The sequence below is a fragment of the Hyperoodon ampullatus genome, assembly GCF_949752795.1.
Source record: "Hyperoodon ampullatus genome assembly, chromosome: 6".
NCBI lineage: Eukaryota > Metazoa > Chordata > Mammalia > Artiodactyla > Ziphiidae > Hyperoodon > Hyperoodon ampullatus.
Genome location: NC_136919.1, coordinates 113,911,810 through 113,927,617, shown reverse-complemented (window position 1 = coordinate 113,927,617; position 15,808 = coordinate 113,911,810). Strand labels below are relative to the sequence as shown.

At 41.6% G+C, this 15,808-nt stretch overlaps 1 protein-coding gene across 1 annotated transcript in view; it reads left to right on the top strand.

Moving 5' to 3' along the window:
- Positions 1–5,636: 5,636 nt before the first annotated feature.
- ENTPD4 (ectonucleoside triphosphate diphosphohydrolase 4) overlaps positions 5,637–15,808 on the top strand; it is a gene marked incomplete at its 5' end in the record, with an annotated part of 29,492 nt that continues 19,320 nt past the window's right edge. The window contains 5 exons of the mRNA XM_079706752.1: positions 5,637–5,644; positions 6,812–7,009; positions 7,521–7,726; positions 13,009–13,159; positions 13,908–14,011. Coding sequence (XP_079562878.1) covers positions 5,637–5,644; positions 6,812–7,009; positions 7,521–7,726; positions 13,009–13,159; positions 13,908–14,011 — 667 coding nt within the window. The remainder of the gene's footprint in view (positions 5,645–6,811; positions 7,010–7,520; positions 7,727–13,008; positions 13,160–13,907; positions 14,012–15,808) is intronic.

Genomic DNA, 15,808 nt, shown 5'->3' with positions numbered 1-15,808 from the left:
TAGAGACTTCCCTGGTGGTGTAGTGGTTAAGAATCTGCCTGCCAATGCAGGAGACACGGGTTCGAGCCCTGGTCCGGGAAGATCCCATATGCCGCAGAGCATCTAAGCCCATGTGCCACAACTGCTGAGCCTGTGCTCTAGAGCCCGCGAGACACAACTACTGAGCCCGCGAGCCACAGCTACTGAAGCCCACGTGCCTAGAGCCCATGCTCCGCAACAAGAGAAGCCACCTCAACAAAGAGTAGCCCCCACTCTCCGCAACTAGAGAAAGCCCGCACACGGCAATGAAGACCGAATGCAGCCAAAATATTAATAAATTAATTAATAAATAAATTTATTAAAATAAATAAATAAAATTTAAAAATTTTAAATATTAAGAAAATGTCGATCATAAATGCAACTACGTGCATTCTTCTTTTTTCTCTTATTTAAAAAAATTGAAGCATAATTGACCTACCGCACTATGTTACTTCCAGGTGCACAACATAGGGATTCGATAATTCTGTACATTATGAAAAAAATCACCACCATAAGTCTAGTTACCATCTGTCACCATACAAAGTTATTACAATATTGACTATATTCCATATGTAAATTTCACCCCGTGACTCATTTATTTTGCAACTGGAATTTTGTGCCTCTTAATCTCTCTCACCTGTTTCTCTCCTCCTCCCATTTCCTACCCCTCTGGCAACCACCAGTTTGTTCTCTGTATGTTTGTGTCTGTTTCTGTTTTGTTATGTTTACTCGTTTGTTTTTTAGACTTCACATATAAGTGAAATCATACAGTATTTGTCTTTCTCTGTCAGACTTATTGCACTTAGCATAATGCCCTCCAGGCCCATCCATGTTGTCACAAATGGCAAGATTTCATTCTTTTTTTGTGGCTGAGTAATATTTCATTGTATACATACACCACAATTTTTTTATCCATCTGTCGTTGAGCACTTTCGTTGCTTCCATATCTTGGCTGTTGCAAATAATCCTGCTATGAACACAGGGGTGCATATAGCTCTTCAAATTAATGTTTTTGTTTTCTTCAGAAAAATACCCAGAAATGGAATTGCTGGATCATATGGTAGATCCATTTTTAATTTTTTGAGGAACCTCCATCATGTTTTCCTTAGTGGCTGCACCAGTTTACATTCCCACCAACAATGCTCAAGGTTCCTCTTTTTCCACATCCTTGCCAACACATGTTACCATGCATTCTTCTTAAAACAACAAATGAATCAAGTTGTTTTGATGTATTTTTCCCACAACTGAGTGCCACACAGCATCCATCACTTCACTTTGGCCTCTCACTCTCCCCAAGACAGTCATTTCTTACAGAATTCTGCCAATTTGTGGGCTTCTTTTGATTTTTCCAGGTTCTCTTGTAATCTTTTGATATTCATATTGTTCTTATTTGAAGCACCCTTCGTGGCATCTTACCTGTTCTTACTCAGGTTTAGCTCTTCCAGAGTCTCATTTGTCTGTGATTTTGTTTGCCTGTAATTTCAGAATTTGCTAATGTCTGTATCACTGCATCCTGCATTTTTCACCGTGGGAGCCATTTCACTTTGCAGTTGACTTGTATTGTTTTCACTGTTTTCCTTCGGACTGTCAATGAGAAACTGACTGAAAAGACTTTAACTCAGGACCCAGCAGACCTCACTCCGCTAAAGAATGTTCTGCTGAAGGGGGCCCCATCAGCTGAAAGAATTCGAGTTAATGCATCTCTCTGGTGATGGGCCTCACACAACTTAGGCCTTTTAAAAACATGGCAGTTTTATGTAATATTGCTAAGAGTTTGCCACCCTAAACCCTGGTGCCAAGACTCTTAGCTGCAAATACAGCTGGAGTTTACATTTTAAGATCAAATTACCGTATTGTTGTCTGCTGGGTGATATTCAGCCATACTTTTGTCCTAAATGAAAGTAATTACTTTAGCAATTTACAAGCTGTCCTATTTTCTGACTGTCTTTAAACACAAATTTTGTAACTTACAAAAATATCTGTTTATCCTCATTGTCAAAGTCATCTCATATCTCAAAAAAAAAGAAAAAAAAGACCTAAGACAAACACCGGATTAAATAACATTTACTAAGTTTGCCATGGTGCATCCTAACAGGGCCTCTTCTTTGAAAGGTACTGTCTTTTCTCCTCCCCCATCCAAAGCCTACTTCCCACCTGCAGGAATCTTTCTGTTAACATGTAGCCCTCACCGTGCTCTCTGAACTGGTACAGCAGAAGTCCAGATAATTTAACATTGCCTTCTGTTACCCTCTTGATTATTTCTTGGGTGTTGGTATTTTCTCCATTACCAGTCGGCAGAAGCCTCGAGATTGGAGTCAGTCTTATTACTCCTCTGTGCCCTTCATAATACAAATCGTTGAATCGTGAAAGCCCTTTCTTCCCCCAAGGACCTTGACTTTAAGCTGTTAATTAAACATTCTTTTCTTTTGTTCTTAGTTCAGCTATCACATAATTATCGATTTTTTAAAAAATGTTCAGACTGGAATGAATTCCTATGCCATGAAGGGTTTTGAAGTCGGGCTTTCTTGATATATCCAGAAGAGGATTGGATGCCGGAAACTGGAGATATCAGTCAAAGGTAGCTTGTTAAAGACAGTTCTGTTGTTTCTTCTGATGATAAAATTAATATATGCCCTTTAAGCAATCTAGGCAAGCCTAGGGAAGAGAATAGAGATGATCCATTATCTCACTACTCAGAAATAACTAACCACTGTTAACATTTTGGTTCTTCTCCTTCCATTTTCTCCTCTCTATGCACAATGTTAGTTTTTTTACTTAACCTATCATGAGTATCTTTCCATGTCAATAAATGTAGATCTGTGTCAGCACCTTTAACAGTCACATCGTAGTCCATTGCATACATGGACCATGTTTAATTTAACCCATCCCCCTATAAGACACATTCGTTTAGAACAGTGTTTTGCTATTATACATAATACTGTGATGAACATCTTTAATCCCCTACCCCTCACTTGCCCCTCCCTCCTTTCCTCTCCCCACTGGTAGCCACTTAGTTTGGTCTCTATATCTGTGGATCTGGAGAAACTGAATTTTTTATTTAAATTACTTTAGCCACACGTGGCAATGGCTACCGTATGGAATAGCGCAAGACTAGATCAAGAAGGACCTCCTTTACCATCCTAAGGAGTTAGGACTTTTTCCTGAGTGAGAGAGAAAAATTGGGAGGTGGGAAGGTGTCGTGATTACTGTTTGCTTTGGAAAGATTACCCTAGTGTATAAGTTTGTAACCCTTTTGGGTCCCAGAACTCTGAAACTTGACTTCTTGCCAGGCCCTTTCCTAGGGGCTGCCATGCTGGGAATGCAGCCAAGCAGACCTAAATCTGGCCCCTTGTGGGGCTGGCATTCTGGAGGAGGAGACACATGAGCAAGAGAAATGCAAACACACACACACACACACACACAGAGTGTGTTAGAGGACAGGATAGGAGTATGGATTCACATGCTTGAATCCCAGCTCTTTTATTTATATTCACCTTTTACTAGCTTTTATTTATTTATATTCACCTTTTATTAGCTTTTATTTATTATTTATCACCTTTTATTATCACCTTTTATAACCTCAGGCACATTACTTAGCCTCTCTGCTTCATCTGTAAAATATTATGCAAATAGTACCTACCTTGGTGGTTGATAGGAGGAATAGATTAGTATTTGTAAAGCATTTGAGCAGGGCCTGGCACATAATGAGCACTATATAAGAAGTTCATAAAGGGACTTCTCTGGTGGTCCAGCGGTTAAGACGCTGAGCTTCCACTGCAGAGGGCATGGGTTCGATCCCTGGTTGGGGAACTGGGAACCTGCATGCATGTGGTGTGGCAAAAAAAAAAAAAAAAAAAAAAAAAAAATTAATAAATACGTAAATGCTAAGGAGGAGGAATAACCCAGGGAAGGGAGCTGGATGGAGGGGAGAGCTTGCAGTTATAGATTGGGTGGCCAGGGCATGCCTCCCTGAGAAGGTGACACTGAGTAAAGATCTGAAGGGAGTGAAAAAATAAGCCGTATGGATTATTTCCAAGCAGAGGGAGCAGCACATTGAGAGGCTCTGAGACCAGACAGTGCCTGGCGTGTGTGAAGACAGTGTGGACACCAGCGTGGCTGGAGTGAAGTGAGAAAGGGAGAGGGACAGTGAGGTCAGAGCAGTAACAGATGTCCGGATCCTGTAGGATGGGGAGTCAGGGTACAGCCTTTGGCCTTTATTTACTTACAAGGGGAGCCATTGGAGGATTTCCAGCACAAGATTAACAGGATCCTGGACCTGAGCAGGGATGGGGTGGATGTCAGTTTCTGTTGAAGAATCTGCCTGAAGCTATGGGGTGAGGAACTGGAGAGCCGCTGGGTTGAGACGACAGGTGGGAGACTGACGAGTCAGGCTGCTGTCCTGATAGGCCAGGTAAGAGTAAGAGATAAGCTCACCTCAGGCAGAAGTGCTAAGAAAAGGGACAGGCTTTAGAGGAACGGAGGTTAAAGAGAAATGGAAGGACTCCGTAAGAAGCTGGCTCTGGAGGACGAAGAGGAGGGAGGGGTCAGGCACGACTCCCTAGTTTCTGCTTGAGCAGCCGCTGGGGTTGAGACGGAGGAGAGGGTGAGGGTTACAGTGGAAGGCTTCAGCTTCAGAAGTGTTTCTCACGGGCCCGTGCGATGTTCAGATGGGGGTGTTGGTAGGTGCTTGAAGATATGTACCTGTAGCTCAGAGGAGCAGCCTGGGGTGGAGAAAGAAAGTTCTGAGCTGTCGGATCATTGAAGCAGTAAGTGAAGTTGACCAGGAACAGAAATTAAAGTTAGAAGAGATTGGAGCCAAGACAGAACCTGGGGAACAGAGCAGACAGGATGTGCAGAAACGCCGAGACGTGGAGGGTCCTGAGAAGGAATCATTCAAGAGCTAAGAAGCAGACTAGGGGAGACAGCTGTCCTGAGAGGCCTGGAAGAGGTACAGCGGTGCCACAAGACCAAGAAGGAGACCCAGGATCACGTGTCCTTCGGATACGGCGGGTTGGAAGGAGGCCCTGGCCTCCTGTTCTCCTGCGATTTGAGGTCTGGGAGCTGAAGGAGTGGCAGCCATGGTGAAGGTGACAGAGCTCACGAGGAACATGGTGCCTCGCATGGTACTTTGTACATAAAAGAGCCATCTAGTAGGTATTTATCAGATGGACGGAGAGTTCAGACTCCCATTCGGTTATTCATTCCGCCTGCCTCCTACTCCCAGCCCTACTCTTCCGTAACATTCAGCCCCATAAGGTGGTTAAGAGCTATTCGGTGACCTGTATTTTGGCGTCACTGATTCGCATTTAGGTAAAAATGCCGGACTGTTACTATCTCTTTCGATTTAGGCCTATGTCTCTGATAGCACGAAATTAACTCTGAAGCGTGTTGCTCAAAATAAACCGAGCTAAGAGCTCCGCTGCAAGGATCACAGACCAGATTACGTGTGCTTGGATTTAAGCAGGCACTTGATGAAGAACATAGCGTCTCCTTGGCTTGTGCTGTCTTGGTGACTTTTGTCGCTTCCTGGAACAGGAGGGCTCTGGCACCGGGAGGCCTTCTGTAATGGTGTGTGAGGACTGACTCCTAGGGCCTCGCCTGACCTCTGACCTGCCAGCATGGGGAGGTGAGTGATGGTGCCCAATCACCGGCACTGTAAAACCCAAGATTTGGTGCCACAGAAGCAGGTCTCGAGAGCGGGGAGGAACCTAAATCCCAAGTGAAAAGTGTTCAAAGTTGTGCTACACTTCTGTTTAACACCTTTGTTCTCCCAGGGCCCCAGGGGGGCGCCTGTCACAGAAGGAAAGTGGGGTTCATGTAGTTTACTGTAAAGGGCACACGTGTTGGAATCTGGGAGGAGGTGTATTAAGCACAGGATAACGGCCTGTAAGCCTCGGAGGTATGGGAGGGGTGATAAACTCCATGGCATGGCCCAAGAACCCACATGGAGACCAGAAACTACAAATAGAAAATTCCATTGGGTTAGCGGGATACCTCCCCCTTCTGTGAGATGTTTTAGTCCATGAAGCACTCTTTAAAGGGAAGAGTGTAGAAATTAACAGTAAACAGTAGAATTTATCCCAAAGGCAGCAAGGTTTGTTTTGTTTTGTTTTTTAAGCCTAATAATAGTCTCTCATTCCTGACAAACTGAGAAGAAAGTTTATTTGCAAAAATGGCTCAGGAATATTTCTAAAAACACAGGATATACAAAACGTATTTATTGACTGTTGCGGGGATGTTGTTAAAGATACTGTTTTTTCCCTTTTTCTCACGCAATCAGCACGGGAGAGATTGGCCTCGGGATTCAGTGTTAGACAATCTTATTCCTCCTGGGCTGTTTATATGTTTCTGCTGTAACAGACAGGGTTTTTGGTCGCTATGATGCTCAGCTACCTTTGCAGGCTTTCCTTATTACATGTGTTTCTGGGCTCTAAATTCAGCATCCTTAAACCTGGTTTCATTATAGATTTACTTATTTATCTTATTGAACTTATTCTTATAATGTCTATAATTCTATTTTTGGAACAAAGCAGGGCACAAATAAAACTACTTAATACTCTCCAGAAAGGGGGAGCACAGAAGTGTCATCAGGGCTTAATTCTCATTCATGTAATTTTATAATAACGAGTTACATAGCAATAGCAATGTGGAAGATGCCGGTATACCGATAACCTACCAGCAGGGAAGTAGGGGCAGCTCAAGCTGAATGTTTTAACTTTCCGATCAGTGGAGGTGAGGGAAGGCCTCTCTGGAGCAGACTGCTTTAGCTAAACCTGTCTTTTTGAAATTTCAGGATTGGCATCTCCTGTCTTTTTCCGGCTTCCTGGCATTTCAGCATCTCTCCAGTGGGGTGTCCCCGAATTCTGAACACCAACTTACGCCAAATTATCGTCATTAGCATTCTGGCTGCTGCTGTTTCACTTTTATACTTTTCTGTTGTCATAATCCGAAATAAGTATGGGCGGCTCTCCAGAGATAAGAAGTTTCAAAGGTAGGAGGGAAAAACATTTGTTTTCTAGATGGGATGCCATACCTTCATGTTATGACTTCCAGACTTTGGGGATTTGGATGGAATTTAAGGAGCAGGTGGCTGGAGGAAACAGATTTTGTACTGAATACAGCATAGCATGAAAAATTAAACTGCTTGAAATGGTTTAGTCGTTTACCACCAAATCCACATCATAAGAGGATTTAAGCATAAGCTTCTCCTGTGGTATCTTTTAAGCTGATTTTTCAGTTAATGTTGATAGTTTGGAAATAGAGTTTTGCTTTTCAGAGCTTGTTTGAACTTACTTAAAGGAATGATGAGTGCGTATCTGCTCTAGATTACTTTTACCACTATCACTTTTTTGTTTTCTTTTGACTTTTTAATCATTTGGCAGTTGTAAAAGTGTTACGGTGGTGCTACCACACAGCTTAGAGATCACTGATTTGGTGTTTGTTTATTGCATTATTGATAGCCTCTGTCTCATTAAAAGTATGTGTTTGTTTCTCTAAACAAGGTACTTGGCACGAGTTACTGACATTGAAGCTACAGACACCAATAACCCCAATGTGAACTATGGTATCGTGGTGGACTGTGGTAGCAGCGGGTCTCGGATATTTGTCTATTGCTGGCCAAGGCATAATGGCAATCCTCATGATCTGTTGGATATCAGGCAAATGCGGGATAAAAACCGAAAGCCTGTGGTTATGAAAATAAAACCCGGTATGTAAATGATAAATATCTGACTGGTAACCAGGCTCTGCCTTTTCGTTCTCTGTGCTGGCTTTCACGTCTTTCCCTTTCTCTTCTTGCAGTCATCACCCTCATTCAGAGCTCACACCAGGACCCAGTTGATCTCCTTGTTTCACTCTGTTTCCCCTTTTCTGTTCATCTTGCATAAGGTGACTAATACCTTCATAAAATAGCCTAAACCCTTGTCTGTCTTTTTTGTCTCCTGCAGCATTTACCATAGTGCCTTTACTTATGGTGTCTGCTCAAATGTTGGCTAGTTGACGTTAATTATGGAGGGATTGTTTTCTAGTTGGTAGCCGTTGGTCTGTATCCTTAATGACAAGGTAATTTCAGATAACTCATGGACATCTGTACTTGAATACATTGATATGTATTTGTTATTTTTAAAAATTGCTACCCCAGTGCATTTCTAACCATCTAGGTTATTTAAGAAGAGTGACAATAGAACTTAGAAGAGCTGATATCACTATGTCTAGTTTTAAAGATACTGTCATTTGTAAGTCAGTGTGTTATGTAAAAATTGGGATTTGCCTTCCTCATTAGACAATTTAAATCGGTGGTTCTCAACCTTTTTCTGTATCTGTATCATTTCCACGGGCATTTCCACCCTTCTGTCAAGAGCGTTAGGAATGGAAGATCTCAGGAGTACCTTGAAATAGGCACCTTACGTCTCGATGGTTGATCATCACTGATGTGATTGGACCATAGATCTTAATGGAGTTTCAGCACTTTTATTTCATTTAGTTAATGTGTTGAATAGTAAAATATTAAATAAAAAATTCTGAAGAATTTATCTTTGAATATATTAGAGAATGTTGACAAAAAATAGCTGTCATAGCTTATAGTCTCCCATTTCAAAAATGTAAGTGAAAAAGAGATTAGTTTTAACTGATAAGAAAACCTGTCCTCATAGAACAGTCCACCAGGACTGTAGACCTTTCGCCTCCTACTCATTCTTCAGGGAATAAGTCAGTCCCACTTCTTTCTTCAGTCAACACTCGACAGGTTGACTGTTCTTTGAGGTTTGGGCAGCTTGGCACCAGCATATAGCTCAGAAAATTCAAAATCTCTACCTCATTTTTCAGGTTAAAGAGAGGGAACTTACTCTGAGTCTCTTGTATAAGCATTATTTTGATACCAGAGTACATTTCCATGAACACTTTTTTAAAATTAATTAATTTATTTTTGGCTGAGTTGGGTCTTTGTTGATGCGTGCGGGCTTTCTCTAGTTGCGGCGAGTGGGGGCTTCTCTTCGTTGTGGTGCACAGGCTTCTCATCGCGGTGGCTTCTCGCCGCGGAGCATGGGCTCTAGGGTGTGCAGACTTCAGTAGTTGTGGCACGCAGGCTCTAGAGTGCAGGCTCACTAGTTGTGGCGCACAGGCTTAGTTGCTCCGTGGCATGTGGGATCTTCCGGGACCAGGGCTTGAACCTGTGTCCCCTGCGTTGGCAGGCGGATTCTTAACCACTGTGCCACCAGGGAAGCCCCCGTGAACATTTTTTAAAAGTTATTCATAGAAAATCATTTTCTCTGTAAGTCTTAGTGAATGACTTTTAGTTTTCTATTTTCCCATTTCTTACATTTTTATGTGTCTCTAAATCTAGAAACATTTTCAGGGTTAAAGTAATATTGACCAAATAAATTCACCAGAAAATTAAAAAATAAAACTCTGTAAAGCACTTTGCATTTCATCTGGCTTCACATCCCAGGTTCCATCAGTGATTACCTGCTCTCATGGAATAAGGTGAAAACTTTCATGCCTTGGAGTTGTTCCCTGAGAACAAGGGGCAGCTACAACAGCATCCCAGGGTACACACCAGAATCTCATTAAAATCAGGCTGAATATGATTCTCTTTGATGCTACAGGAAATGTTTGAAGTGGAAATTCAGGTACCTTTTTATAGTACTTCTCTGTCCTGAAGCATGGGCTCTTGTGTATAGCATTATAGCAAAACTCTAGAAATTTCCTTACTTAACAGATTCTAGATAGTTTTGGGCTTGGTGTCCATTGAAATGGCATTGTATGTGGAGACCAAAAAATCTGGCTTTTAGTTTGCTTGATGCTGATTGCTCTGACAGATCGCTTAATCTTTCTGAGTCCACCATTTCCTAATCTGTGAAATAAATCTTGGACTTCTAAAATCCCCCTCAGCTTTAATGTTGTAGGCTAAATGACAGCTGGAAATAGTCATTCACTTATGTACTCATTCAGCAAATATTTGTTGAGCACCTGCTATTTGCCAAGAGACTGTGTCAGGTGCTGAGAATAAATTTGAACAAGACACAGTTTGTGCCCTCAAGAAACTTCCAGCGGAAATGAGACAGGCAAGTAAATAGGTAGTTTCGATGAGGTGGAATGAGTGCTCCACCGAGAGGTAGGGGTAAGCATGGAATGTAATGAGAGCTCGCCTTCAGGGTCCTGTTACGGAGGACTTCCAGAGAGGGCATAGCTCAGTGGGTGAGCAGGAGTCAGCCAGGTGAAAGGGGCGGGGCGAGGGAGGCAGTCAAAGAGAAGCCTCTTCCTGGTGGAGCTGCAGGGGCCCTAAGGCCAGAGTATGATGCATTACAGAAATTTTATGCAGTCTAGTTGAAGCCAAATGGAAAGAATGTGGCAAGAGATGGGATCGGTGAGTGCTCAGGGCACGTTATGCTGTTCTAGAGCTGAGCTTTATCTGGAGGGCATTGAGGAGCCACCAGAGGATCTCAGACCAGGAAGATCTCAGACCATGGAGAGTGGTTGGGGATTGCCAGGACTTGAGAGTAGGATGTGCTGCAGCAGGCTGGCAGAGGCTGGTAGTGTCCAGCAGAGATGAGAAGTGAAATAGTGTGAGCAGAGCCAAGGATAGGCGATCAGTGAAACCCAGAACACACTTTGGGGTGAGGGAGAGGGATTTTACCCAGGACACTGGCTGGGGCTGCTGAGGTAGGTCATGAGCAGTAAGAGCCAGGTTTACAGTGGAAGTTGAGTTTGGGTTTGCATATGTTGCTGTGAGGACAAGCACATGTCCGTGTCCAGTGGACAGTTACTACCTACTGATCTGGAGGTTGGGGAAGAGAGCTGGATGGCTGCGATTAAGATTTGGAGATCTGAGGCATGGATGGTGATGGCCGCCATGGGAGTGAGTGAACTTGCTGGGGACAGTGGGGGCATGTTTCTCAAGGGCAGGGATGAGCTCATGTACAGCTGATCCCAAGTGTCTGACACACAATAGTTGCTCAGTTAGGTCTGTGATGACTGAGAAGAGAGCATAGGACTGAACAGGTAGCACCACCATCACTTAACAGCCGAGACACTGGAAGGAGTTGCCAGAGGGATAGGGAAAAACTAGGAGTGTATGGTGTGTAGTGTGAATTGCTCTCAAATGAGCCTCATTAAAGAAGCATAACTTTCTTTTCTTTTTTACCTCTTAATCCCCTACCCTTACCTTGCCCCTCCCCTTCCCCTCTCCCCACTGGTAACCGGTAGTTTGTTCTCTATATCTGTGAGTCTGTTTCTTTTTTTTTATATTCACTAGTTTGTTGTATTTTTTAGATTCCACATATAAGTGATAATAAACGGTATTTGTCGTTCTCTGTCTGACTTATTTCACTAAGCATGATACCCTACAGGTGCACCCATGTTGTTGCAAATGGCAAAATTTTATTCTTTTTTCTGGCTGAGTAGTATTCCATTGCATACACATACCACATCTTTATCTGTTGATGGACACTTAGGTTGCTTCCATATCTTGGCAGTTGTAAATAATGCTGCTGTGAAAATTGGGGTGCATGTATCTTTTCTAATAGTATTTTTGTTTCCTTCAGATATATACCCAGGAGTGGAATTGCTGGATCATATGGTAGTTCTGTTTCTAGTTTTTTGAGGAACCTCCATACTGTTTTCCGCAGTGGCGACACCAATTTACATTCCCACCGGCAGTGTACAAGGGTTCTCTTATCTCTAAATCCTTGCCAATATTTTTTGTTTATGGTCTTTTTGATGATATCCATTCTGACAGGTGTGAGGTGATATCTCATTGTGGTTTTGATTTGCATTTCCCTGACGATTAGGGATGTTGATCTTCTTTTCATGTGCCTGTTCGCCATCTATCTGTATGTCTTCTTTGGAAAAATGTCTCTTCAGGTCTTCTGACCATTTGTTAATCGGGTTGTTTGCTTTTTTTGATATTGAGTTGTATGAGCTGTTTATATATGTTGGACATTAACTCTTTATTGGTCATATCACTTGCAAATATTTTCTCCCATTCAGTAGGTTGTCTTTTTTGTTTTGTCGATGGTTTCCTTTCCTCTGCCTTAGGAGACAGATCCAAAAAAAATATTGCTACTTTTTATGTCAAAGAGTGTTCTGCCTATGTTTTCTCTAGGAGTTTTATGGTTTCTGATCTGACATTTAGGTCTTTAATCAATTTTGAGTTTATTTTTGTATATGGTGTGAGAAAATGTTCTAATTTCATTCTTTTACATGTAGCTGTCCAGTTTTCCCAGCACCATTCACTGACGAGACTGTCTTTTCTCCATTGTATATTCTTGCCTCCTTTGTTGTAGATTAGGTGACTGTAAGTGCGTGGGTTTATTTCTGAGCTCTCTGTTCTGTTCCATTGATCTATATGTCTGTTTTTCTGCCAGTACCATGCTGTTTTGATTACTGTAGTTTTGTAATATAGTCTGAAGTCAGGGAGTGTAATACCACCAGTTCTTTTCTTTCTCAGGTTTGTTTCGGCTGTTCGGATTCTTTTGTGTTTCCATACAGGTTTTTAAATTACTAGTTCTAGTTCTGTGAAAAATGATAGGGATTGCATTGAATCTGTAGATTGCCTTAGGTAGTATGGTCATTTTAACAGTATTAATTCTTCCAGTCCAAGAATACAGTATATCTTTCCATCTGTTTGTGTTGTCTTCAGTTTCTTTCATCAGTGTCTTATAGTTTTTAGAATACAGGTCTTTTACCTCCTTAAGTACGTTTATTCCTAGGCATTTTGTTCTTTTTGATGTGATGGTAAATGGGATTGTTTCCTTAATTTCTCTTCCTGATAGTTTGTTGTTAGTGTATAGAAATGCAACAGAGTTCTGTATGTTTATTTTGTATCCGGCAACTTTATCAAATTCATTGATGAGCTCTAGTAGTTTTTTGGTGGTGTCTTTAGGATTTTCTATGTGTAGTATCATGTCATCTGCAAACAGTGACAGTTTATGAAGAAGCATACCTTATAAGCTAAAGTATCTACTTGTTAACATGAGTGTCCTTTTTCTGTAGGCATTTCAGAGTTTGCTACCTCTCCAGAGAAAGTCAGTGATTACATTTCTCCGCTCTTGAACTTCGCTGCAGAGCATGTACCACGGGCAAAACACAAAGAGACCCCTCTCTACATTCTCTGCACAGCTGGAATGAGAATCCTCCCCGAAAGGTGATCCTTCCCACGAGGGCAGGGCCAGCCAGCCTGGTGGTGGTATTGGCTGTGGTGGGTTTTCTCCCTCTTCATCCCCCTCATCTCCCTCCTCCTTGTCTTCCTCTTCCATCATCATCATCAAAAGGAAGACATTAAAAATTCTTTTTTCAAATCTGGAGTAGTACCAGACCTATTCCCTTAGTCAGAACTCACCAAATATCTTTTAATATACTTATTTATGACTATAAATAGTAAACTGTAAAGTTGTCATAAAAAAACTGATTTTCTGTTTTATTAGTTAAGGATTGTTTGCAGTTGTAGTTTTACATCTCAGAATCACATAATTTACACAACTTCTGAAAATTCCTTCTCTTTTTTTTTTAACATCTTTATTGGAGTATAATTGCTTTACAATGGTGTGTTAGTTTCTGCTGTATAACAAAGTGAGTCAGCTATATGTATACATACATCCCCATATTTCCTCCCTCTTGCGTCTCCCTCCCACCCTCCCTATCCCATCCCTCTAGGTGGTCACAAAGCACCGAGCTGATCTCCCTGTGCTATGCGGCTGCTTCCTACTAGCTGTCTATTTTACATGAAAATTCCTTCTTAAAATAAACAGTCTTTTCAATGAACTGCTTTGGTTTTAAATTTTATTTTTTTCACATAAGATATACCAGAGCCATAGGGTTTTTTTTTTTCTTTCTAAAACAGAAAAATTCAGGATATAATATATTGATATGTAAATTTTTGGATTGTCTTACAGTCAACAGAAAGCCATTCTAGAAGACCTTCTGACTGACATCCCCGTGCACTTCGACTTTCTGTTTTCTGACTCTCATGCAGAAGTAATTTCAGGGAAACAAGAAGGTTGGTATGTTAGTCTTCAACTTGAAATTTGGGAAGCTATTCCTTTAAGTCCTCCCAGTCTTCCTCATGTACACTTTATTAAATTACTCTTAACATCTTAAAATTTGGGAAACCATGCCTTCAAATATTACAATTTTTAAATGGAAAAATCAGTTTCTTACATGACTGGTCTTTATAATCCAAACATTAAGCCATTAAAAAATAACTTGGTTTGTCTTCATCACATTTAGGAAGTATATTTTGGACTTGTTTTGATAGAAAAGCTTTGTGTTCCTTGCCTAAGTAATACAGCTTTCTGGAATTATGATAATTACTGAACTGTTGGAACCTTCTACTGATTTACTTGTTAGGAAGGGGAAATTATTCTTGACTTTGATACACTGAGGAAATGTTCTGTTTTCAAAGAAATAATTCTACTTCAGAATGAAAGGGCAAGTCACTGAAATTATTTGGGGAATAGCTTGCTAGAAATGGAGACCAAAAAGCATTTATTTCAAAATCATCTATCATTTCGCCAATAATTGGGTGAAATTCACATATTGCCATCAATCTGTTCATAGACAAGTAAGGTACACAGTTAGCTGCTTATATAACACAGGGTTTTAGATGCCGTAAGGAAGATAAGGAAAAACTATCATGGAAATCTGAAAGAAGGAGACTTTTTATTTTCCTAACTAGGGGCATCATGGAGAAAGTGACGTTTGAACTAGGCCTCAAGGGATAATTATAAACACAGCATGCCAAATCACGGTAAGGCTAGGACTCTGAGAGAAGTATAGGAACCTCATTCTAGGCAGAAGAAATGATTTGAGTAAACACAGGTTGGAAAAGCTGCACTATGGACAGAGGAATGAAAATATTTTAATTTGGTGGGATGATGGCCCTTTCAAAAGGTTGTGGTAATATTAAAAGTTGGACAGGTCTTGGTGATGTCAGCATCATGATGGCATGCATGGTTCCTTTTCTCTCTCCCCTTTGATTTACAACTAATTGGACATCCATAACCAAAAAAAAAGTGCCTCTGCACAGCACACTAGGACACCCAAGAGATCAACTCATCAGTGCCCAAGAAAATTGGTGGATTGGACCTCAGAGAGGCTACAGAGCCAGGCCAGGAGCAGCAGGAGTGGCAGTGAGCCAGCACGACCTCTGGCAGAGGAGGTGGAGGGTGAAGGTGGTAAGCTGGGGTGGGGAGTTTACCTGGCTGAGTACTGCAGCTGGAGGGACTCTGTGAGGAGAGACCACGGCAACTGGGAGCAGAGAAAGAAAAGAGAAGAAGGCAGAGAGAGCTGAAGGAATGAGTTTCTTGCTGTCTGCCCTGGGATTCTAGCAAGAGGACAGCCCACAGACCTCTGGGACTCCCCCGCTCCACTCAAGGATCCTCTTCTGGGCTATGGCACACCCAAAGCCCCAGGTGCTAAGCACACATCTCCCCAACTCTGTCACCATCCATTTTTTTCCCTTTCCACTGGCTTTTTTTTATGTTCATACTCCCAACCTTAGTGATGAGTCAGCTCAGGTAAGAAAAACCAAAAACTTGTGCTGTAGCGCCACCTTCTAGAAAACGAAACAAAGGCTTCTAGTGACCAGTATGTTGAATTGTTAGAATGATAGTAAACAAAGCTTTACTTAAATAGGAAAGTCATTTGCTACTTCAAATACAGTGACAGAGGCACTTTTCATCAAACACTATGAAAAATCAAAGCAGTGTGATATCACAAAAAGAAGAAAAACACTTTTCTAGCAACAGAACTTAAAGACATGGAATATTGCAATCTAACTGGTAAAGAATTCAAA